General features: G+C 31.6%; 1 protein-coding gene across 1 annotated transcript in view; it reads right to left on the bottom strand.

Annotated features, from left to right (window-relative positions):
- Nucleotides 1-741: 741 nt before the first annotated feature.
- The window catches only part of LOC127734536 (uncharacterized), a 56,450-nt gene continuing 31,775 nt past the window's right edge, over nt 742-25,416 (bottom strand). The window contains exons 16-22 of the mRNA XM_052244461.1: nt 21,832-21,975; nt 21,523-21,608; nt 7,715-7,785; nt 7,030-7,208; nt 5,992-6,121; nt 3,504-3,577; nt 742-875 (exon numbers count right to left, since the gene is read on the bottom strand). Coding sequence (XP_052100421.1) covers nt 871-875; nt 3,504-3,577; nt 5,992-6,121; nt 7,030-7,208; nt 7,715-7,785; nt 21,523-21,608; nt 21,832-21,975 — 689 coding nt within the window. The 3' untranslated portion in view covers nt 742-870. The remainder of the gene's footprint in view (nt 876-3,503; nt 3,578-5,991; nt 6,122-7,029; nt 7,209-7,714; nt 7,786-21,522; nt 21,609-21,831; nt 21,976-25,416) is intronic.

Below are 25,416 nucleotides of genomic sequence, written 5' to 3'. Positions count from 1 at the left end.
AAACAAAAGATTTTTGGTACATACGTGTTTCTCATCATTGGATAAACAGCATCGACTTGTTGAGAAGTAATTTGTTTTTGACCGATATATATTTTACATGTATATGAATTTATTTCCATATTGTATTTTCATTTTTCCTATACTTTACTTTTTTCCCTTTTATTGCATAGTGATGCTCTCAAATTTAGACCTTTGTCTTTTTATCGACAACACTTTTATCGAGTTAAATTAATTTTATTACAAGAAACAGCTGGTACTGGATATAGATATTTTTACAAAATCTTCTGAATTACAAAAAGAAAAGGTGTGCTTTGCAAAACTCTTCAGTTTCATATTTAGATATATCTTGATGATGCTCTGTCGATTAAATATTTTTTTTGTTTTTAAGTTTTTGATTATTATTAATAGAATAAGTAAACATGTGGTGTTTATCATCAATCCTAGGCGAACCACTGTCACAACGACACCTGATACACACGAACATACGACCGGATGGACGGGTGGATGGGAACACGATCGCATGCACTCACAGACGGTTGAACAAGTTGCTTTCTTTAGGTCGTCTGCAAATTAATGGACGGGCTCTTGTAAGCAAATTAAATTTAATAAGACACTAAAAGTAAACAAAGATAGAAATATGAATATTAAAAGTATTATTATATAAGCGACAAGGAAGAATATAAATACAATAACGACACAAAAATAAATTACGCATGAATAGAACTACAACAGTTATCCAATTCTATACCAACGCAATACACCTAAATATTTTTTTTCAATCTAAATAACATTAACTGCTGTACTTTAATTTGGACTGGTAGCATACATCATGTACATATGAAGAAGTATAGTTCATTGTAAGCGTAAATTTCAATCTGAAAGTAAAAGCACACAAATAAGAATACTTTCGAAAAACTTATATTGTAACGATAACATTAAACAACATCTACTTACTAATTGTAACATTAAATTAATAAGAGTATAGTTACTCAGGCTCAACATATTTCATTGTACTTATCATTTCTTATATATTATTTGTTATAAATATTCCATTGGGAAAGGAGGAAGTGGGTTTATGGTATTTATAAGACAATCCAATGAAATACTACATAATAAGGTTATGGCAATCAAAAACAATGTATCGTTTTTATTCATCTTTATAAATGATGATAGGTCTTTAACGCTAAGATAAAGTTCGAAGGCCTTGACTCAAGTCCAAACGCCCCTTTGCGTCATATTTACTGGTTCTCCTCTATATTTTAATTGTGATCTACATCATTCCACTCTTACTTACAATGAGTAGCACGGCCATTTCACTAGAGGAGTAAGAACTAATTACCTTTCCGGAGCACCTAACTTCATCCCTGGTGTTTGCTAGGTTTATGTTTCGTTGTCTTACATTCTCTTTGTAGTGTAAATCATTGCTGTTTGTCTTGTCTGTTTTTTAATTCTCCATTGGGTTGTCTGTTTTTTTTATTGTGCTTTTTATTGCCCGCTTTGTATTTCTTCCTTTTTTCATTTTTTTTATTCATACGTGCTAAATTATTTTCGAAGATACATATGCGGTAATGCAGAAATATTATATTAATAATGGAAAAGCCTTGGTCTGTAAATATAGTCACTAAATGCCTTTGAAAAACACTGTGTACAACGATTAAGAAAAGTCAAAGAACGGATATAATATATCACAGTACCAAGTATCGTCAACGTTAAAGTTTAACTTGACTATATGAATGAAAAATAACATTATCAATTGAGTCTAAATCTCACAATACATATGATGCAGAAGAATCATCAAGAGATTTTTTTTATGAACAACTCTGTTTCCCTATAAACAACATGTAACACTATTGGAAAATAATCAAAATTATGCAACTCAAACATAGACACATTTTACACATCCAATACAACAGACAAGGCCTTAAACATGATTTTGTTGTTTCTTCAGTTAATTTCCAATTAGTGAGTTAATTGTGAAGATCTGGTCTATTAAAATTATTGTTGATAAAAACATATATTTTTATATTCAAATATAAAATTTCTGAGATATACAGTTTGATGTTAGCACAGTGTTCCTTCCGTATTTAACAAACCCCCATGCAATGATTGCGTAGTTTATCTTAAAATGCTGATTGGATGATAATAAATAATTCCACTTTTGCTGCTTAATGGTAAATAAGGGCAAAAGGCATGCGCAGCACCTTTAAACTAAAGTGATGGAATATTTGTATGGATAAGAGCAGGAACACATAAGATTAGAGAAAATAGGTTGAAAAAGTAATGTTATTTTAATAAATCTTTTATAATAAAACAAAAGCGATGAAAAAAGGGCTCTTTGCAGGAAAGACATGTGATATATCTGAAAAGAGCAATTATATGTTAGTATTTGGCAAAACTTTCGGAATTTGGGTTTCCAATGTTCTTCAACTTCGTACTTTATTGGCCTTTTAAACTTGTTTTTATTCGAGTGTCACTGATTAGTCTTTTATAGACGAAACGCATGTTTTTCGTACAATATTGTAATTCTTGTATATCTGACGAGTTTATAAGTCATTAATGATACCAGTATTAAACTTTAACTGGGTTTAATTTAATTTGTCGGTTTTTTTTAAGTATCATTTTTTATTAATCAAGAAAATTGATCAGAACTACGTACTTTGATAACCAATAATACCCTGCAGCATACATTATGAATGTGACCGTTCACTTGTCTCTTCATATATTTTGATTATGAAGAAATAATCAATGATTTTGTTAAGACTGTTTGCTTCCTCTGTTACATTTTCATGCTTTACTTTTTTCTTGCCGATAGTTCAAGTCCAGTAGATCATTTTTTATAATTGTTGGAAATTATAACATGTAAATAAAATGAATTATTATATGACTAAAAAAAATCCCTTTTCTCATTTGCTCATCTCACCGCGGGAAAAATCATGATAGGTTAATATAAGATTTGGAACAGCTAACGTAAACCTAAATATAGATATTCTAACGCAACGTCAATGACGTAGGTTTCTGACGTCATGCAACTTTTCGTTTTTTTTTTCCTTTCTTGTTTTCCGTGTTTTTTTTTTATCTTCTTCTTGTTTTCGATGTATTCTTTTTAAGAAAACTTTACTGAATTACAACTTATAAAAGTGAGCAACTGCAAAAGCAGATGATATATTTATTATAAACAAGGAACGGTTTTAAAAGTATCTTGAGCAAATACTAATAAAATGGAGAAGGATAAAAAGTCATATAATAAACCAATTGTTGACTTTTGATATCAGCTGATACAATGACTTATAAACCCCAGAGATATAACATTCACTCTCGGCCGTTGCCCTTGGTGAATATCATATCTCTGGGGTTGATAACACATTGTATCAACCTTATCAAAAGTCAATAATTGTATAATGTTACATAATTGCTCACGTGTTTTTTCTTTCTTTCTAATAATTCGACAAGCAGAAAGATGGCTTGCAGAAGTCAAGAATTATGTAATCAAATATATGACTTACCTTTCCTCCTAACAGCCAGTATAGTCTTATTTTTAAAATTTTCTTGTACCATTCTCGAAAAATGGATAATATATCTGTAATAAAGTAGAATTTCGTATTATATCAAAATACTTTTTTCATGGTATTCGATCATATTATCTTGACATAAATAAATGTTATCTAAAGACTTTAAAGAACATTGACATCATTATTTTTTTAATTGAATTGTCCTGTTTGAATACAATATAATGTTATAAACAACATGTACAAATATTAATACAGGCAACAGTAGTGAAACGATGCTCAAATCTTATAATTCGATTAAGAAGACAAATCAAGGATACAACACAAACAATTGAGGGAATCGCATAAAAGAAGCATGTGGGTGTCGAAAAGATACATGTCTTTTGCTATGCATACATCTGTCACCATTTTAATTCAGTCAAAATGTCACAATAGGGAATTCGACACAATCTGTAAAATTACAAATTAGACGACTATTTTGGAATCTAAAGATCTTTGACTGCGAAAACCTTTCACTAGTCAATTGAGACACACATATATCGTATCAATCAACCAATTCGTGATGGTGACCGGAAAATTTCGTGCCTCTTTGTTTAAGAAGATATTGCTAATAATTATTTTATACGTTTTTCTGCCCGTTTGGTTGATATCTGTTTATCATCATTTTGAGGAGATATAAGAAAATTTTTAAAAAATCAGTTCTTTTCGCCTTTGGTTTTAACATAAAACAGGACGATGAAAAACTCCTGTTTTTATACAGCATACATTACTTTCACAGTAATTCTTATAAAGAACAATATATAGTCGGGTAGTCAAAATGTGCTACTAAACATCTTTCTTAATCTCTAACCACCATTATTACTTAATTAAAATATTGCCGTTGAAAATTATCAACCAGGTGTGTCAATCAGATGTGGATTCCTTAAAAATTCCAATAATCTTCAATCGCAATCTTTACAATTTTGCAGTAATATCATAACTTTTTCTTCAGAAATAAGAATCGTATATACAAATTCCTTGTTATAGGTAATTCAAATTCCAACATGATATCATCAGAATGCTGGACTTTTTGATCAACAAAATATTTGTTGAATGAAGTAGATTGATATTTCAGCAAACAATCGGTATTCAAATGGGAACTAAGTGCGAATCCGTACTGGCTGACGTTTACTCATATGAAGCAGAACTCATACTGAATCTTCTCAAAGACAAACAGATGCGAGGTTTCTTAAATTCCGTTAGAAGATATTTAGATGATGTCCTGTCATTAATTGCTCACAATTCATTGCGTGCTTGCACTCATATATTCCATAGAACCAGAGAAATAGGATACTACTGAAACAAGAAAGTCTGCTGCATATTTTGACATTTTCTATGATATCACCACAGATGGACGACTTCAATCTAGAATTAATTAAAAACCTGACGATTGTCAACATTCCCGTTATCAGCAGATACATACACCCTCTGCATCATCGCATGACATTTACATATATAACTTAATAAGTTACGTTCGTGCATGTTCAAATTATTATAGGTCTTCTCCTTTACAAAAACTGCCCTGTGTTTCAACTCACTAGCGACATGTTTTTGCGGTCTTACATTTTTAGATAACAAAATAGTCGTCTGATCAGTAATTTTACCGATTGTGAAATTTTGCTTGAATATAGATTCACATAAAAGGTTGTGCATGTATAGCAGGAGACGATTACCTTGTCGACACCTGCAGTCTTGATCCTTTTGGAGTTGTAACGATTCCTTTCAATTTTTTATTGTTTTATTTTAATCGATTTATTAGATTTGAACATTAGTTGATTACTGTTGCTTGAATTTATGTTTAATAAGCATATTTGGATAGTTTTCTTATTTGCAAGCATACAACATCGATACATTTATTATTTGAGTTCATTACATCGATTCATGGTTCTAACCAAAATCAATTATAATTTCAATCGGAAATATTAGTTAAAAGACAAAATATGACCTTTATAAAAGATTACATATTTCACTTTAAGAACACAATAACCCACTAATATCATGTTGAATTAATTAATCTGATATAGCTTCAAATATATCTGTTTAATACAACGACATTAACACACTATTGTGCAATGTGAAATATTTGTCTCGTAATTAACAGGTTTAGTTAAAATTTAAGTTTTTAAAACATGCCATAGCTTGTAATTGTTCTTTTCGTGTTTTACTCTTAATTTGTTTTTATGATCTCGTAATCTTACTAAATAATTAAAAGATTTACGTTGTGCGATCCATTTCAATAACGATGCGTCTTGTGTTTTCTGCTATGCTTTTTCGATCTAAACATTTTGGAATTTATAATTAAAAATGTGTTACATCTCTTATGTTCCTGCATACTGTAATTTGATGCTGTTCTTTATTGTATTTTATATTTAAGTGTTCATTTTTTCTTCAAATGTCAGGTTTAAGATTACGCCTTACATTTATCAAAATAAAAATTAAATCTTACGTTGTGCGATCCATTTCGATAATGATTTTCCCTGATTTCTTCCTTTGAAATGCTTTTTCAATCTTTACATTTATTCCGGAAGGATATTTTCTCCACTTAGAAACTCTCTGGTATTCCCAAATAGCGCTGACTGTTAAAAAAAAGGTAATGCATAACGGCATTATATAAGCACGGTATGTACATTTTATAAATAATATCTCTTAAGTTTAATTATTTGCACCTTCCTTAGCAATTGGTTGTGTTGAATCATTACAGGAACTGTCTATCATTAACGTTTGATTTATTTCATTACACTACTTCTAAAAACATGTGCCTTTTTGCACTGCAAGTAAACAAGGTAGTGCCACACATTTTTACTATCGTTATCCTTTCATTTGAAGATGCATAAAAATGATACAACCTTTATCGTTCCTTCAATATTGTCGAAACAAAATTGACTGGTATCTTAATATATCTATATCGGAAAGAATACCCTAGTTATGACTTTATGAGATGAGAATGGGATTCATATATGGGAACCAGTAGGTAATCAAAATATCTTATGAATATTTAGTATCGAAATCCCCACGCGCCGTTGACCCAACACAAATAAAAGAGCAGTGCTCAAAAGACAATACAATCACGCATTTCACTGCAAATTCGAAACGGCCGGTCGATCGGAATACATAGATGTTAGTTGTAAATGTAATGTAAAACGTCGGAAAAATTAAATATTTTATATATAAAAATAAGGAGATGAGGTATGGTTGCCAATGAGACAACTATCCACCAAAGTTCAAATAAAGTGAATGTAGGCAAAAATATGTCTTTCTTACAAGATGTGTATTCTGTATATGTAATATGCTCATAGTAATATAAAACAACAGCATTTTTAGTTGATATAACTATAATACACATTTTTATATTCTTATTCTTGGTTACAGACAGTTAGGCCGGTTTTGTGCTATACGTGATTGTTTTCACAAGAATTAAAATTTGCAAACTGTAATGTTTTCACTTTTAAAGTTAATTAATCATTTCAACAAGAAATTGTCTTACCTGCTACATCTGAATATATAGGAATAAGGTAATCCTCTGGATCACATTCATTTGTTTTGATTGTATTTAAAGCATTTTGGTGTTTGACACTTTCTCTTTTCCTTAACCATTGTCCGGTATTGTGATAATTATCAGTTTCCTCATTCTGTATTGTACTGCTATTACTTGAAAGTGTATCACTGCAAGAATGGGTAGGATTAATGACAAAAATTTATTTAAACTGCCTATCAAACAGAAAGGTAGTAAGTTATTTATTTTACGAAAATGCCCATAGATATGGTTGTTTCAACTAAAAATCAAATGAAAATGAACAGATTATGTCGTTACATGAGTGTTGTTGATGCTTTTTTTTTTGTAATATCCAATTTCATCCGAGATTGTTTTGATATGGCATAGTTCTTTTGTTTGAGGACAAGCGTTTATCTTTCTATTCTTTTGGTCATGCTCCTTTTTCCTTTTTCTGATATTCTCCCTTATACTTTTTTTCTGAACAATAGGAAATTATCAGAAAGTAACCCTGTGGAACTGAATAGATTCGTTGGTAAATGAAACGGACTATGATTAGAAAATATGATGGCTGAAATATTAAAAACAAATATTTTAAGGATGCTTGTATCTGATTTTAATGTTAAATCCCATACCTCTATACAATTCATTGCAAAAATGTATTGCACTTAATACTTACCACAACTTTAGCTCAAAAAGTCCCTCACATCCCATTTTATATATGCCTATATTTTGTCTGTCCCATCTTACCTAAAAAATCATTTTTTATTTATTACCAAGGCTATTTCAATTCGTAGTTTCTTGTTTTAATAGAGTTTAAATATAATTATAAGAATTGAATGCTTTTTTTTTTGCAGTTTTGTAGGGTTATGATATCGTTGAACACGTACACTTTTTTTTAAATGAAATGCTTTCGTGCTTCATATGCAATGTGCTTCTCTTATGGAAAGATTATTTCTGTACTGTTATCACAAATCATGACTAATATTCATAAATGAATTTATCAAAGGTAGCCCAACACGTGTTTTTGTTTACTACATGTAATAATAGTAGGTTATGGTGTTTTGATTAAGGCGAAGTGTACGTAATTGCACGCCTCTAGCGGAATTCAGGATAAAAAACGTGCGTCGTTAGTTACGCAGGTTATCTCCCCTACTCCAAGAAAGGAAAAATGGGCACATGAAAGAGAAATGACTTCGTGCGGTCTATCATGAATTCAAACAAGTATTCATGTGCTATCTCAAAACTTCAAAGAAATAATTAGAATGACTCCAATCAGAAATCTGAGTATCCTATTGTGAGTTAGTCTGACTCTATTACCACTGTTTTTGTTTTAGACACGCAGGAGCAGGTATACAATACGACTCGTGTTTATTTCAACAGAAGGTAAAAACGCCTAAACAACAAAATTATAACCAATAAAAAATAAACCAGTGACAATTCTGCTTCTATTCGTATCAAATTCATTAAAATCAAACCAGAATTGACCCCACAATATTTTTTGAAAAACCATAGTTTTGAATAAAATGCACAGTGTACTGTAGATCATGTAGCGTAAAATTGTAGGTAACGAATAATTATATTGCATGTGAATTTGTGTCTTGAACAAGAAAGACGTTGGCATGTCCGTTTTTATGCGATTGAAAATTTTATGATGTTTTATATTTTATTATTTATGTAAAAAGTATAAAAGATACTAAGGGGTAATCGACCACTAGTACAACATTTATAAGCCGAAGAAAAAGCCAACAGCAAAAAAAAAAACCCATCAGATTCCGTCCACAAAACATTACACACTCAGAAACTAAGAATTGTTCACTATTACATTTATCTCAGAATATGTAAAATCTATGTCATCCAAATCTCAGTTTTCAAGGTGCAGAAAATAAACAGGTGTCTTCTATTCCGTCCGCAATTTTTGGGGAAAGTAAAATCTAAATTTAGAACCATGGTTGAAACTGAAACTACACATGTATGATAAAAATAGAACGTGTTATTTTTTCTTAATCAAATTCCGATTTCGAAGGGATAGCGAAATTTGTTCTCTTTTGTTGTGCTTTTGTGTATCATTCAGCAGTAGTATAAGGTAGGGGAAGAAGGGGTAGGGGTGAAGAATAATAGTTCTACAATGTCGGGGCTTTTTATAACCCGGCGACTATATACGGTATGGATTTTCTCATTGTTGAAGGCCGTATGATTGCCTTGCTTACATCCACATCCTTTAAGGTAGCTGGAGTGTCTAAATGTTGGACGATAGATTTTTCTTAAACTTCTGTAAGACTTCTGTGTCAATGTAATTTTTAATTTCAATATAAAAACTGGGGATCACGGACCTTGTTTTTTCGTAATAACACATTGAAATAACGAAATTTGGGTTTTTTTATATTGTTGATATAGGGGAAACTTAAGTTTTCCTTATTGCGGAAACATTAAACGATAGAATTGGCTAAAATTCGATGAGAGAATTGCTTTTCATTAATAACTCCGAAATATCAAATAAAAATAAGGGGTCACGGGCCTTATTTTCTTGAAAAAATCCCCAAAAATTTTAAATATACTTTACGACACTTAATTTCTTGATAGTTCAATCTTTAAACTTCAAGTTTTAGGTATTTTGTTGTATATTAAATGATACTTGGTAAAATATTTTTAAAACAAAAAAGTTTTTGCAATTAACATGATCAGAACGGACGCTCAGAAAAAGAAACCCGATCTACCTTAAACGTGGCAGATAGTTGTCTCATTTCAATCATACCACAGCTCCTTATGTTCATATTATATTAACAAAACTGCAATTCATTTGCATTATATACAGGAACAATTTGTATGGCACTATACTAGGTAAACTCGTATAGCATCGCTCTTGGTACATTCTTATAGCATTACACCAGTACATTAATTTATAGCATATCACTATGCACAAAGCTTTAGCATTACACAATACACAATGCTATAGCATTATACACAATATACGCAATGCTAAGGCTAACACTGGGAATGATCTGTGCTACGTGAAGTTAAAACTCCGATCTGTTTTACTTTGCTAAAATTCATATGCGGGTTCTTCTTTTGACCTTTACAGTCATAAAAATTCTCAAGATAATATGTAGATGCAGTTTTCTTATTTTTTGGGAGTCGTGCATGTGGATATTAAACAAATTATGGAACAAAAAAATTATTTCCTTTTTTACTTAAAATCTCCAGCAAACATTAAATCATGCTTTGTCGTGTAGTTAAAGAAAAGGGAAAGCGATCGAGACAAAATTTTTTAAATAAAATTGCAGAGTTGTGTCACGTGCACGCGTGTGAACCTGACAAAAAATGGGCTTTGTGCGCAATCCCTCGAATAGCGCCGGAAATGGTGAGGATGAAAAGATGCAGCAAATTAAATTCACTTTTTTAAAATACAAACATGCAGAAATAAGATTTTAAAAAAGACGTGTATACGCGATCCCAATATTATAACCGATTATTTAAATACGTATAGAATCATTCTGTCAACGCTGTGTTTACTGGGACAATTTTAAACTTGATATTTGATTCATAATTATTAGAACATTACAATAAAAAAAAAGAACATGTGACATGATTGCCAATAAGACAACTCTCCACAAGAGTCCAAATGACACAGAAATTAACGCTTGAGCATTTGCAATAATTAGGAAAATGGGTTATACACACTCACGATTTTGTTACGACACTGTACGGTATAATAGCGTTATAGAGTAGAAATTGTGATGACGTTACAGTAGACATCAATAACGTCGCCGATTGTTTTTATTCTTTCCGCTAGAAATCAAACTTCCACAGGATATAGCTTGAAAACTAGCACGGTTGCTAAGGACTTTCTTTGCACCAATGGGTTCGTCGTTCATTTTTGAGTCGCATATCGATTTTTAAAAAAAATCTGTGGAGCAACGAATTAGAAAATCTTGATAAAGTAAAAATAACTGCCGATTTTTATGATTTTCCCTATATATCCTTTGTATTTTTGGCTTATCATGCTGTTAATTTCAACAGCTTGTATCTGAAAAACGAAAACGGTTACCCCCTTTTTTTATTTTATTGTGTGATGTATTTTTACAAGCAGAATCCACATGTAAAATTTAAAAAAATTCTGTGGAGTAGTTAATTACGTACACTTCGCCTTAAGGACAATACAACATATATAAGATATCTTTGTTTGTCGATTGGATGAACAAAGGCAGCAATGCAGTATATTCATTATAATATAATATTGATATGTTAATAGCACGAAATTTGATTTCGAGCCAAAACATTTTCTTGTTAAATGTTTTTACTTATAATGGTTATTTGAAGTTCTACATTCGTGCAGCAAAGTTCGTTAAGAAGCAAATCTTGAAATGAATGTTAATTTTGTTTTAAAGAATTAGACTTTAAGCTCATATTTATCTTTTATCTTTGAAGATTGTGATGGAATGTAAAATTACAGTGGCTTATGTGCAAAAAATTGACATTACGTTTGTTTACCTTAGCGAGTTGATCCTATATTACAAGTGTTTGTTTTCTTTATAAGACACTCCAGGGAACAGGGTTTTCGGTTTAAGTTGATAAATGCTTTATTAGAGTTTAGCCTTTTTTAACTGATTTTTATAGTTTGTTCTTATGTTGTGCTGTTACACAACTGTCCCAGGTTAGGGGGATAGTTGAGCGCTCAAAAACATGTTTAACCCTGCAACATTTTTATGTGCCTGTCCCAAGTCAGGAGCCTGTAGTTCAGTGGTTGTCGTTGGTTCACGTCTGTCATATTTGTTTTTCGTGAACTGTTTTGTTATAAATTAGGCCGCTAGTTTTCTCAATTGCATTGTTTCATATTTTTCATGTCGGGGCCTTTTATAGCCAACTATACTATATGCGTTTTTCTCATTGTTGAAGGCCGTACAGTTGCCTATAATTCCTTATATCCACTTTATTTGAAATTTGATGGATAGTCTTCAACGAATAAGAACATAATGACAAATTTATAGGAGTATTTGTATATATATAGATAATATATTTTCTGTCAACAATATCTCATTTAATATTCAAAAATACCAAAATATAGGTAATATCAGGTATCTGATTACAGTAGTTGTCGTCTGTTTATGTAGTTCATACGTGTTTCTCGTTTCTCGTTTTTATATAGATTAGACCGTTGGTTTTTCCGTTTGAATGGTTTCACACGAGTAATTTTGTGGGGCCCTTTATAGCTTGCTGTTCGGTGTGAGCCAATGCTCCGTGTTGAAAGCCTTACCTTGACCTATAATGGTTTACTTTTATAAATTGTAACTTGGATGGAGAGTTATCTCATTGGCACTCATACCACATCTTCCTATATCTATAAACATTACTTTTTCCATTTGCTTTTGTTAATTTTCATTTCCTTGGCAATGTAACTTCATTGAATCCGTCTTACGGAATGCACATATCTCAGCCTGTTCGATATTACCACTTTGCAGTTACATCTCGAAATATTGTTTTTTGATTTTTGAGAAAACTTGTACAATTTGGATATTAATGCCAAATATCGGTAGAATCTTCACTAAATTTTATCATTATCGTTTTCGGACGCCATCATGAGTTGCACGTAATGGAATTGCAGTGTCACAAATGGTAATGGATATGTTTTTTATCGTAGCCCCACCCTCATCGTCCTCTTTTTGTAGATTGGACATCATCGAATGAAACTTGAGCCCATATTTTACTTTCCATTAGTAAAACGACGTGATTCAAACGTGGTGCATGGTTTTTTAATCCTACAGGAGCACCCCTTTCGATGTTTGATGGGGCACATGTAACTCAATCTATAATGCTTGATGCAGAGTTTCAGATTTTTTGGCCATGATTCTGCTTTTCTTCCATTTATGAAAAAGAGGCGGAAGATACCAAAGACTTATTCAAACTCGAAAACAAACTGAGAATGCCATAGGCATAGACAAAAACGAAAACGACCAAAAGACAATCAACAGTCTACAAAACACAACATAGTAAAATAAAGACTGAGCAACACAAACCCCACCAAATACAGGGATGATTTCAGGTGCTCCTGAAGGGTAAGCAGATCCTGTTCCAGGCGATAATTTAAGTCGGTAAGTCACATTTCAGGAAAAGAGCACGGGATTTTTGCTACGACTATTGGAACATATCCGTCGTCATCTGTGAAACAAATATTCCATTACGGTCAACCAACTCGTCCGTAAAAGTTTGAAGTGATGACTTCAACATCACCACTTGGAACTCTTAGTTTTATAGTTTCCTTGTAAGCAGCAACACACTATAAAAGAAATCATGATAGGAAATGCAAGGTTAGGAATATCGTATCAACTGGGAGATATATACTCCATATTCAAGCTCTGCTGGAATGATGCTACATAGAAATGGAAAGCTCACAATTGGGAAGCTGACATAATTTCTGTTGTCGTAAAGTTTTGATTTGAGTTTTGAATCTCCTTTTGTAACTTCTGCCTCTTTTTTTTTATATATATGTAGAAAGTTATTGTTAGAGTATATTTACAAATAGAGTATTTCGCATTCACGTTCTGTGATTTACTGGTAAAGCAAAAAGTAATATATATATTCTAATTTTTCAATCACATCAACTGTGCTTTGAGATTGCATTCAGTACACTGCAAACCAGTAAAAGTCTGAAATGGCCTCTATTTGTACTGATTTTTACTCAACCAATCAGAATTTGTTTGCAATTTATTCGATATTACTCGACTGTAGTCCAAACCATACTTAACAGTCTAAACTTGTTCTCGACCTTTACCAGGATTTTACCATTTTATACATGTCTGAAGCATACTCGACCAAGTCTAAACCATTCTCGATCAAGTCTGAACCATAATCGACCTAGTCTGAACAATACTCGACCAAGTATTAATCAACCTATACCCTTTTCTTTATCTGTCTATTGTATTTTATCAATTTAGGAACTATTTTTAACAACAGTATTTCCCTTGTCTAGAAATTTGAACAACAATTTGAAATCCAAAATGTATATAATATAGCATTGAAACCAAAATTTCCTACTAAACATAATATAATCACCAACACCATATTTATCAACACTTACATATATATATTATTAGTTACACAGTGTGCTAGTGACCTAATAAGATATATATATGGGGTCAGTAAATTCCATATGGGGTGAGAGCGAATTAAATGGTATTTAATTTTTTTTTAAATTTTTCAGATATATTTTATGGTACTGAAAAATACTAACATAAGCCTGGTATAAATTGTTGGTGTCAGAAAGTTTAGATAATAACGCAGTTAACCTTTTTTATATTGTATATAAAGCAACTTAACAAATTTAAAAATTGACACCTTTACTTTGTAAAACCAAGAATTTTATATAACAGAACTTCCATAGCAATCCTTGATAACCTTATAAAAAAGGAATTGTGTTCCAAAGTTGCAGTAAACATTTGGTTGATTAATTAAGTTTTGTCAAAATTAAAGACATGGCATACAAGAAACATCTGAACAAGTTGCTTTTTAAAAAAAAAAAGACAATACGTGAACCTTAGAACTTTTTTATTCTAATTATTAATTCAACTGAATAAGAAATTATATATTAGTGTTATCTTGGCCATGTGTGTAGAGGATAATATTTTCTTTTTATTGTAAATCATCACAATTTTGGCATGTTGAGAGAAGTGTTAAATATAAAGCAAGGAGAGAAAAAAAAATTCCCAGACGTATAGTTTCTTAAAGAATAAAAATAATTCAAAACATGGAGGACACATGTACCTTCTTCCAAAAATTCATAAAATTAATCTAGAAATAAGTAATGAGGCATTGCGGACTGGTCAGCTAGCAGGACACATTAATGTTCGTTATCGACCAATCATCAATAAGTGCACCTCTCCCGCGAGAGTAACTTACTTGATCTAATTATAAATATAAAAAAGAAGATGTGGTATGATTGCCAATGAGACAACTCTCCACAAGACAATGACACAGAAATTAACAACTATAGGTCACCGTACGGCCTTCAACGATGAGCAAAGCCCATACCGCATAGTCAGCTATAAAAGGCCCCGAAATGACAAATGTAAAACAAATCAAACGAGAAAACTGACGGCCTAATTTATCTACAAAAAAATGAACGAAAAACAAATATGTAACACATCAACAAACGACAACCACTGAATTACAGGCTCCTGACTTGGGACAGGCACATACATACAGAGTATTGCGGGGTTAAACATGTTAGCGGGATTCCAACCCTCCCCATAACCTGGGACAGTGGTGTAACAGTACAACATAAGAACGAACTATAAAAATCAGTTGAAAAAGGCTTAACTCATCAGATGGATACAAATAGAAATACTACACAGAGTGGACGTGGCCGGGTACTTGTATATCCCAACAACAAATAGACACTAAGTACAGATCTGAGAGTACTCGCAGTTACTGACAGCTAGTTCAAAGCCACTAACAACTAATTAAAAAAATCATGCATCTAAGACTAAATTATCAATTAATACACATCCCACATCCAATTATTGAAGAGGCATAACTTTTTGGGTCCTCAATGCTCTTCAACTTTGTACTTGTTTGGCTTTATAACTATTTTGATCTGAGCGTCACTGATGAGTCTTATGTAGACGAAACGCGCGTCTGGCGTATTAAATTATAATCCTGGTACCTTTGAAAACTTTTTACATTCAAGATATAAAAAATGTCATTAATAAAATAGTCACACGAGGTAAAAAAAGTATGCAATTTATTGCCTATGATGTACGTCAATGTACACAAATATGATCATTGATAATTTAGAAGAAACTGTTATCAATGCATTAGAATTTATTGACACACAGGAGAATATACTTTAAAGATTCTCAACAAAATAGATTTAACTGCATTTGTTAAATTAATTCTTAGAAACAATGAATTTGAGTTTAATGGACTGTTATACAAACACATTATAGGAGCACCCATTGTCACCAACATGCACAGATCTGCATCTGTCTGCCCTATTCATTAAAATCTTAGATAAGTTCCAATGGGGAGAAAACATCAAATTACACTGTCAATAGGGATGACGATTTTATGGTCTTCACAGGCAAATTAGAGCAAGTTGAAGATTTCTATAACCTTGCAAACGAAATTGACAATCTACTTAAGTTCTAATATGAGGTGTTGACATCAAGTATGGCCTATTTAGAGGGTGGTAAAGGGTTATTTTCGTGCAACGTTTTCAGCGTTTTTATTTCACGTGTTTCCGTGTTTCGACGTTTTATTTCTCGTTTTCTCGTGTTTAGTTCGATGTGCGTGCTTCGTGTTTTCCCTTAATTATTTTCCGTGTTTCGTGTCGGTACTCTTTTTTTCTCGTGCTTGTCCCGCATTTGATTAAAATGTAAACCGGGACTAATTCGAAGTCAGCCAAAATATTGTTTTAAATTATAAACTAATTAACTGGTCCCAAGATATTTATTAATAGCTGCTATTTATTGTATTACTATGATAAATCGGATGCAACTAACGGACGCTAAAAGGTGACCACATGCAGGATCGCCATGTCCATTTATAATGACTGCATGATCTCCAAGAACGGCTGAGTAATAACTTTTGGTACTTTTTTCCTTAATATTTACGATTTGATTCCTTGGCTTCGTTTTTCCAGAGTGTTTTTTTTCCGCGCAACGTTTTTGCGATTTGTTATTTCACGTGTTTCCGTGTTCAGACCCTCCATTTTACCACCCTTTATTTAGATACCGAAGTGTACAAAAGTGAACGATTCCATAATAATGGAATTCTTGATGTTAAGTCACATATATCAAAAACACAGAAACGTATCAATATTTACCAATCACTAGTGCACATCCAAAACACACATAAATTTAAGAACATTACAGTGTGTGAATAATATAAGAAATTTCTACTTCTACCACTAAGTGACCACCGTCATTTGGTTGACTATCCTGTCACTGTTTGGTGTGCGCTTGCATACTTTACAAGTCCAAAAATAATTTGAACAGAAAGGAAATAATTTGTGCTGTACATAACATTTATACATGGTGCAAATAAAACATGGGACTTGAAATTTAATGTGCATGCAGTAGTCTCTTGAACGAGTCAAGACTTCTGCAGCGGTCACTGAAAGAATAGTGACATCAATGAATTAAATAAACATTTAATTAACTTACAAGATAACTTAATTTATAGAGAATACTGTAAAAAGGAAACAGAAAAAGTTGTAAAAATGTATATCAACGAACAGTCTTTATTTTACTTGTTTTATTTTCATTTGAAACAGATTTTTTTTTTTATCAAATTTGTCAAAATGACAAGTGTGCATAATGATTTTATTGTTACAAATCAAATCCAAAGTCAACTATAACTCATTATGAAGAAACCACGTACAGCACTATTTTAAAATATCTCTCTGTGAATATCTAGACACAGATGTTTGATACCATAGGTCATTGTAATTAAATCTTGAACATTTAACTTTCACTTGTTTATCAAAGGGTACAACTGTCGACTTTGCTCAAGTCAGTAAACCCTTGCAATGCATAAACTGTAGCTTTACAATAAATATACATGTTTGAAAAGGATCTATAGATTGTTTATTATCATATATCAGATAAGTGAATTAGCGATCTGTGAAAATTCTTTATTGCCATGTTTTATATATCTTAGATACACCGTATGGAGGTGCTCTTAATTGCAGGAAGCTAATACAGATAAGATGAAAAGGTGTTCCGAATGAACAATAATTTAGCTTCCGAATATTCCTCCATAGACTATATTTCTAACTAATAAATATGCGTGAACCCTCAGGGGTTCACGCACTAAAGTTTAAATGCCACCGTACAGGTGTGATGTACAGGTAAAAAGAAAATCCTATTTATCTTCAAACTGTGTGTATTATTTTTCAAGTGGATTCAAAAGGCCTTGTGATTTAAGTTTTGCAGGATGTTGTTTAATTTTCAAAGGAAGTTATTTAAAATTTATTACTCTTTGACCATGTGTGCTTTTTCTAATGAGTGTGCCCCAAGCAGGAGGTATAACTTTATAGTTTACCATTGAACAGAAGAACAATTTTAATCATTTCTTTATTTCTTTATCCCTTTTAGATAAATATACACAGATATGCCGAATTATAATAGGAATATATATATTTCAGATATAAGGTTTAACAATTTCAGTGATTTTTTTGGCTGATGTTAAAAAGATAGTTTTGTAACTATTGTATGTAGTTATCATTTAAAAATTTGATAGAACTGAGTTATGTTAAAACTAGAGGCTCCAAGGAGCATGTATCGCTCACCTGATATTTTTGTTTACAATTGATGCATGAGATAATGAAACCATTATACTTTTGCTTTAGTTTCAGAGATATAAGCCAAAAACTGCATTTTAAGCCTATGTTCTATTTTTAGCCATGTCGGCCATGTTGGTTGGCAGGCGGGGTCATCGGACACATTGTTTAAACTACATACCCTAATAATGATTTTCGCCAAGTTTGGTTAAATTTGTTTCAGTAGTTTCAGAGGAGAAGATTTTTGTAAAAGATTACAGAAATTTACGAAAAATTGTTAAAATTGACTTTAAAGGGCAAAAAATCCTTAAGGGGTCAATTGACAATGTTGGTCGTGTTGACTAATTGTAGATCTTACTTTTCTTAACAATATTGCTGTTTACAGTTTATCTCTTTCTATAATAATATTCAAGATAATAACCAAAAACTGCAAAATGTCCTTAAAATTACCAATTTAGGGGCAGCAACCCAACAACGGGTTGTCTGATTCGTCTGAAAATATCAGGGCAGATAGATCTAAACTTGACAAACATTTTTATCCCGTCAGATTTGATCTTTAGTTTCAGAGATATAAGCAAAAAACTATATTTATACATTGGGCCAGGTGAGCTAAAAAGGACACGAATAAAGTTTAATTACCTCAATACAGGTGTGTTTAACAGGCAAAAAGAAAATCCTATTTATCTTCAAACTTGTGTATTATTTTTTTAGTTAATTCAAAAAGCCTTGTTATTTAAGTTTTACAGGATGTTGTTTTATTTTCAAAGGATGTTATTTAAGATTTATTACTCACTGACCAGGTGTGCTCTTTTTAATGAGTATGCCCCAATCAGGAGGTATTACTTTATAGTTTACCATTGAACAGAAGAACAATTTTAATCATTTCTTTAATTTTTTTATCCCTTTTAGATAAATATACATAAATATGGCAAATTATAATACGAATATATATATTTCTGATATAAGGTTTAACAATTTCAGTGATTTTGATGGCTGTTGTTACGTCAGTTAAAAAATAGTTTTGTTAAAAAAAATGCACATGGCAAACAAGAAGCACCTTAATAAAGTTTTATTACCCTCAGTACAGGTGTGTTTTCAGGTAAAAGAAAATCTTTTTTTTTTGAAGTCTCACATTTTCAATTTAGATAATTTTGCTATCTCGATTTGATAAATATGATAATCATGTAAGGATGTAAAAATCTGAAATATATCTACTTTATTTAGGCTGTTGTCATGTTAAAAGGATAGTTATATAAACAGTTAATATAAAAAAGTACAGGTTATTTGGTCAATTATGGTTCAGACTTTTGTCGAGTTTGGTTCAGACCTTCGGTCAAATATGGTTCAGACTGAAAAAAAATGGTCAAGAACTGGTCGAGTATTGGTCATACAGATATAGGCCATTTCAGACTTTTACTGGTTTGTAGTGGAAACTTCGACCATTGTGTATTTTTTATTGATCAATTGCCCGAGTGTTGTGTTTGTTGTTGTTTTTTATTGTTTTCTTCTGTATTGTTATGTTTTTTGTTTTTGTTGTTGTTGTTTTCTTTTATATCGTAATGTTTGTGCTTTAACTGTACTAATTTAAAATTATGTTCTTTTTGAACGTTTTGTTAGTCGATTGTTCAGAAATATAAGAAGGGAAGATTGAGATAAAAGAAAAGGTCAAGTATAATTCCACCACATATATATAAGACTTTCACAGAAATGAAAATAACACATTACCACGTTGGTGCATTCGAAGCACTTGTCTCGATCAGAAACGACCAAACCAAGAAATTAAAAACCCAATTAAGAACATAGTCAGTGTTTGACTATTATTTTAATGCATTTATATAATTAAGAATTGATAGCGAAATCAACATTCTTTTATTAATCCACATCCTGTATGTATCTGCCCTAAGTCAGGAGCCTGTAATTCAGTAGTTGTCGTTTGTTGCTGTAAATCATATTGGTTTTTTTCGTTTATTGTTTTGTACATACATCAGGCCGCTAGTTTTCTCGTTTGAATTGTTTTAAATTTGTCATTTCGGGGCCTTTTATAATTTACTATTAGGTATTGGTTTTTCTCATTGTGGAAGGCCGTACGGTGACCTTTATTTGCTTACTTTAATTCATTTGGTGTCTGGTGAAGAGTTGTCTCATTTGCAATGATATCACATCTTCTTATTATTATATTCCTCGCGACATTATTAAAACTTCATATTATTCCCCAACGAGAGTCACATTCCTCTCTGAACATCAGAACTACCTCTTGTGACGTTACGCGCGGTAATCGTTTAGAACGTTTAAGACTGTATGGTATTCTCTAGATATAGTTTAGTTATGTTTGTCGCTGTGTTTAAGTGTATTGAAGTATATCCCACATCTATATTTATTCATTTCAAACAACGCTTTTATATCAGTAAACGAGATACGAATAAAACAACTTTTTTATATAAATCCATTGTAAATAGATATTTTTTCATATAGCTCATTCGGATGGTGTGTTGCTATACATTAATGTGTTCTGTTATTCCTTTTGTCTTGTGCACATATGTGAGGCAATGTTGACCTGGCTTGAATGTTTTGAATGGTCCTCGAAAGTTAAATATATTTAGATTCTAAGGCCGTTTATGGATATTTTTTGCGTCTATATTAATGAGATATTGTCGATGAAAGTAAATTCATTGTCACATTGGGTCATATTTATATTGTTCAAACGAACCCTTGAAAAAAAAATTACAAACATAAAACTTACTTTTTGTTTATTATCATGATGATTTAATAGTTAGTCTTACAAGTTTGCATAGTATTTAACATTTATATTTATACATGTTTATGTAAATATATTCAAATACTAAATTACATTTCCGTTTGTTTTCTTTCGAATAATTTGATACGATAATTGCTGATAAGTTGAAAACTTAAATATCCGTGTTTGGAAAGCCTGAGTTTTAGTGAATATTCAGAAACCTTACAACATTTTTCATTTAAAGTATGTAGTTGGCCTGTTCGTACGCTTGATTTCAAAGTTATTTGAACATCATATCCTATGTCCATTTGTTCAATGTACAAACTACTCGTATTTCTTTTCTATATTTGTGATCAGTTTTAGTATGTAACTTCGTCTGTTTGTTGATTTTAATTTTCTTTAGTTGTCACATTAATTCTAGTCAACATGATACTTTGATGTTCATTAATGGATGTTGATAATAGACAAATCTCACCACTGCTTTTCCTTCTGCTGGTATACCCAATACTGTTCCTAACTTTCCTTTGCCTCCATCGAGATCTCCATATTTCCAATCCTGGCCTATGAGTTAACCCAATTATTAGTTGTTGCATATATGAAAACTTTTTGATTTCAGATTACCATCTTCTTTTCTCTTCTGCATGGATAGTTTCGCGAGTTATTGATTAGTTTAAACAAATATATCAAGAAGACAAATTTTGATTTTGGTATTATTTTGAAATGTTAATAAATACAAAAGTACTCGCGAATCTTACTTGTAATGAGATATCATTATTTTAATTACCTCTGACAACTCTACAACCAACTGCAATCAGTTCATCGACCAGCATTCTAACTTCATTGACTTTTACTATATGTTGTACATCCCTTTCATCAACATAGTCATAAGGACATACTAATCCATGATCCCATTCTACCAGTACATCGCCTTAGATATTTATCAAATAGTTCAATTAAACAACAAGACAAGTCTATTTTTATTTTTTTTAATTTAGACCAAATTATTTGAAAATGATATCCTATTCCTAATGCGTTGATTGGATAACCCAAATCTGTACAGGACAGAGTTTTCATTTTATCTTTCAAAAAGTTTTAATTACAATTTGCGTATTTGTTGAATAGCCTTTATCAATTATGCTCGAGACCAAAACTTTTATATCCGAAATAATGTTAAAGATAATGCATATTTTAATGTTTATTCTTGTCGTATAACAAATAGATATAAGAAGATGTGGTATGAGTGCCAATGAGACAACTCTCCATCCAAGTAAAAATTTATAGAAGTAAACCATTATAGGTCACAGTACGGTCTTCAACACAGAACTTTGGCTCACACCGAACAGTAAGCTATAAAGGGCCCCAAAAAATTACTAGTGTAAAACCATTCAAACGGGAAAACCAACGGTCTAATCTATATAAAAAACGAGAAACGAGAAACACTTATGAACCACATCAACAAACGACAACTACTGAACATCAGATTCCTGACTTAGGACAGGTGCAAACTGTAGAGATAATTATCTTTTTCTTTTCTGTCTGGAAATTAAATTCTTTTCTTTAAAAATTGAGAATCATGATACAATGTTAACCACAACCCCCACATTCTAAAGTAAGTGGCTGTACTCCTATAGAAAATAAAAATATTTGGTCATTTGATAGAGTAAAAGATATATATAAAAAAATCAAGAACTGGCACGGAGAAAGCACACAATCGTATTTTACATTTGACAAAATAAACGAACATGCATAGGTCAAAGTACGATTTCCAATATAGTGTGAATCAATACGATTGTATCCTTTTTTGCAATACGTTTTGCATGATATATTTCTATCTCATAATGTACTTTTATTGTAGCGATGAATAAACAAAACTTTTTTTTTAAAGATCAAATGTGCGTTAACGACGTTTTCTGATATTTAAGTCTTAATATTAAAAGAATTGTTTCTTCCTAAAACGCATTAAGTTGGAAAATTGAAAATTAAACCCCAAATTGGCAACAACACAAGTTTTCTATTAAATAAGTTAAATGTTTTAGTAAACTTTAGTATGCATTTTAATCAGGGAAAATAATGAACTGACATTTCATTGAAACTTGGTATCGGCTGGGTTGATTATTCAAAAGAAAGGGCTATCGTTCTGAGAGAAAATAACTCCATATATGTATATAAAATACGTGAATACCGCATAAAACAAAACAGTTACGAATAAAACAGTGAAAACACTATCTCACACCCCTAGTTTTGTTTAAAATGGGTTCCTGTTGCTCTTGCTTTAGTTTTTTGTTGGTTTTTATTGTGCATTATTTTTGGAATGTCTGTATTATTTATACCGGCGATAGTCCTGTCTATTATTTGTAATGAAAAACTTGTTCCGATTTCAAAATTTCACATTCGGTCACGTTTCACGGTAAGAAAATTTGCATGACCGATGGTTTATGAATTTAGAGATGTATTAAGGTAACATAAGAGTCAATTACAAAATTCGCTATTGCGTGATGCCTTATCACTTTATATAACTTATCAACATATTTTATAAAAGTAACACGACGGGTGTCACATGTGGAGCAGGATCTGCTTACCCTTCCGGAGCACCTGAGATCGCCCCCGATTTTTGGTGGGGCTTGTGTCGCTCATTCATTAGTTTTAAATGATGTTTGATACTTTTACTTGTCCTTTGATGTTTTTTTATATTCGTTTTTTTACATGTCATTTTCAGTTTGTCTTCGACATATAAGTTTGAACATCCATTTGGTATCTTTTGCCTGTTTTTTTTTCCGTTTACGTTTAACAGAAGGTGTTGAAATTTCAGTTATGATAGTACAACATTATTTATAGCATTTGATTTCTTCCTGATACGTTGTATTATTACAAAAGCAGCTTTTTTTATATTCCTATAGGTCAGTTTCCATGCTTCATGTGTAATAAAGGGTACTGTTAACTACCTACAGTTAAAATAACCTGGGATGAACAATTACGAGGCTCTAAAGACTTATCGATCACCTTGTACGATGTAAATGAATAAAAGACTACTTATGCAATCTCCTAACGATCAGAAGCGATAACCCCTGCGCTTTTGGGGAATTCAATAAATTTTATATTTTAACCGAAAAAATTACGATTTTCCTCAGGGTATATGTGCGAATGTTTTGCAGCTGTATTAAAAATCAAAGATAATCGCCTTGAATTTTGTTTTTTCTTTTTTCGACATACGGTTTAGATATGTTAAGAGGGAAGTTTTTGTATACGTGAATAAGTTAACCGTGAAAAACGAGTTTAACCCCACCATAAGTTGTACATGTACCAAGCCGGGCTATCTGGACCGTATATTTATAAGTTGTTGTTTGTCTTTGTTTGTTTGTCTGTTATTTTTCTGGACGAGTCGTCTGTTGGTGGTGTGGTATTTTGATATTGTTTTCGTGTATTATTACAGAACTTGTGCAAAGTAATGCTAAGGCAGATCTGGTGTAAAGCTTCTGAGATATCCATTAGGAATCAATAGTTACCTGTGTACAGGCATCATGGATGCCAAGTGTGTAGACAATTCATCAAACACAAATTAAATGAAAAGGATTCACCTCATTATTTTTGTAATACCCTCTGGTGACAATGTATTGTACGATAATAACGAGTATTTGTAATATTTATTCCATTCATTATAACATACAAGTTTGTGTCAGAATGCTTGTCAAGTAGAACATGAATATGTGAATCACGATATGAATCAGTAGAACATACATGGCATGATTGCAGCAATTTATGTCTTGCGATCGACAAGAAATGAGGATTATTTATATAAAAATTCCAAATCACAATTTAAATAAAATGATTTGAAGTTATAGTAATGGAAAAAAGAATTAGGTTTAAATTTAACCTATCAATAATTGCCTCACATGACAATGTTTACAGCACGACATTTTTAATAAACGATGTTGAAACACACTCACAACTTCTCGTCCGATGGTTTAGTTTCCTTTTAAGTTCCGTAGTACAATACTTTTTCTGTGTACTAACTAACGTTGCAGTGTTGACAACAAGGGTGATATTGCTTTGTATTGTAATCATGATGATAGAACAATAAATGCCACCGGCTATTTCGGAATGAATTTTGTATCCAAAATTTGTTGAATGTATTAATGAGTTTTACTTATTCTACTATTAAAATCTTTGGTTTTCATACATATATGTTAATAAGACAGAAAGTCACCACCGGTTTTTGGTGGTGTTCGTGTTGCTCATTTTAAGTTTTCTATGTTGTGTTTTTATACTGTTGTTTGTCTTATGTGCTCTTATGTTTTTTGCCATTGCGTTGTAAGTTTATTTTCGACTTTGAATGTCCCTAATGTATCTTTCGAAGTTGGAAATACATTTG

This window comes from Mytilus californianus, unplaced genomic scaffold (assembly GCF_021869535.1).
Source record: "Mytilus californianus isolate M0D057914Y unplaced genomic scaffold, xbMytCali1.0.p SCAF_3, whole genome shotgun sequence".
Taxonomy (NCBI): Eukaryota; Metazoa; Mollusca; class Bivalvia; order Mytilida; family Mytilidae; genus Mytilus; species Mytilus californianus.
The sequence above is the reverse complement of the archived record's forward strand: the minus strand, read 5'-3'. Positions and strand labels throughout refer to the sequence as shown.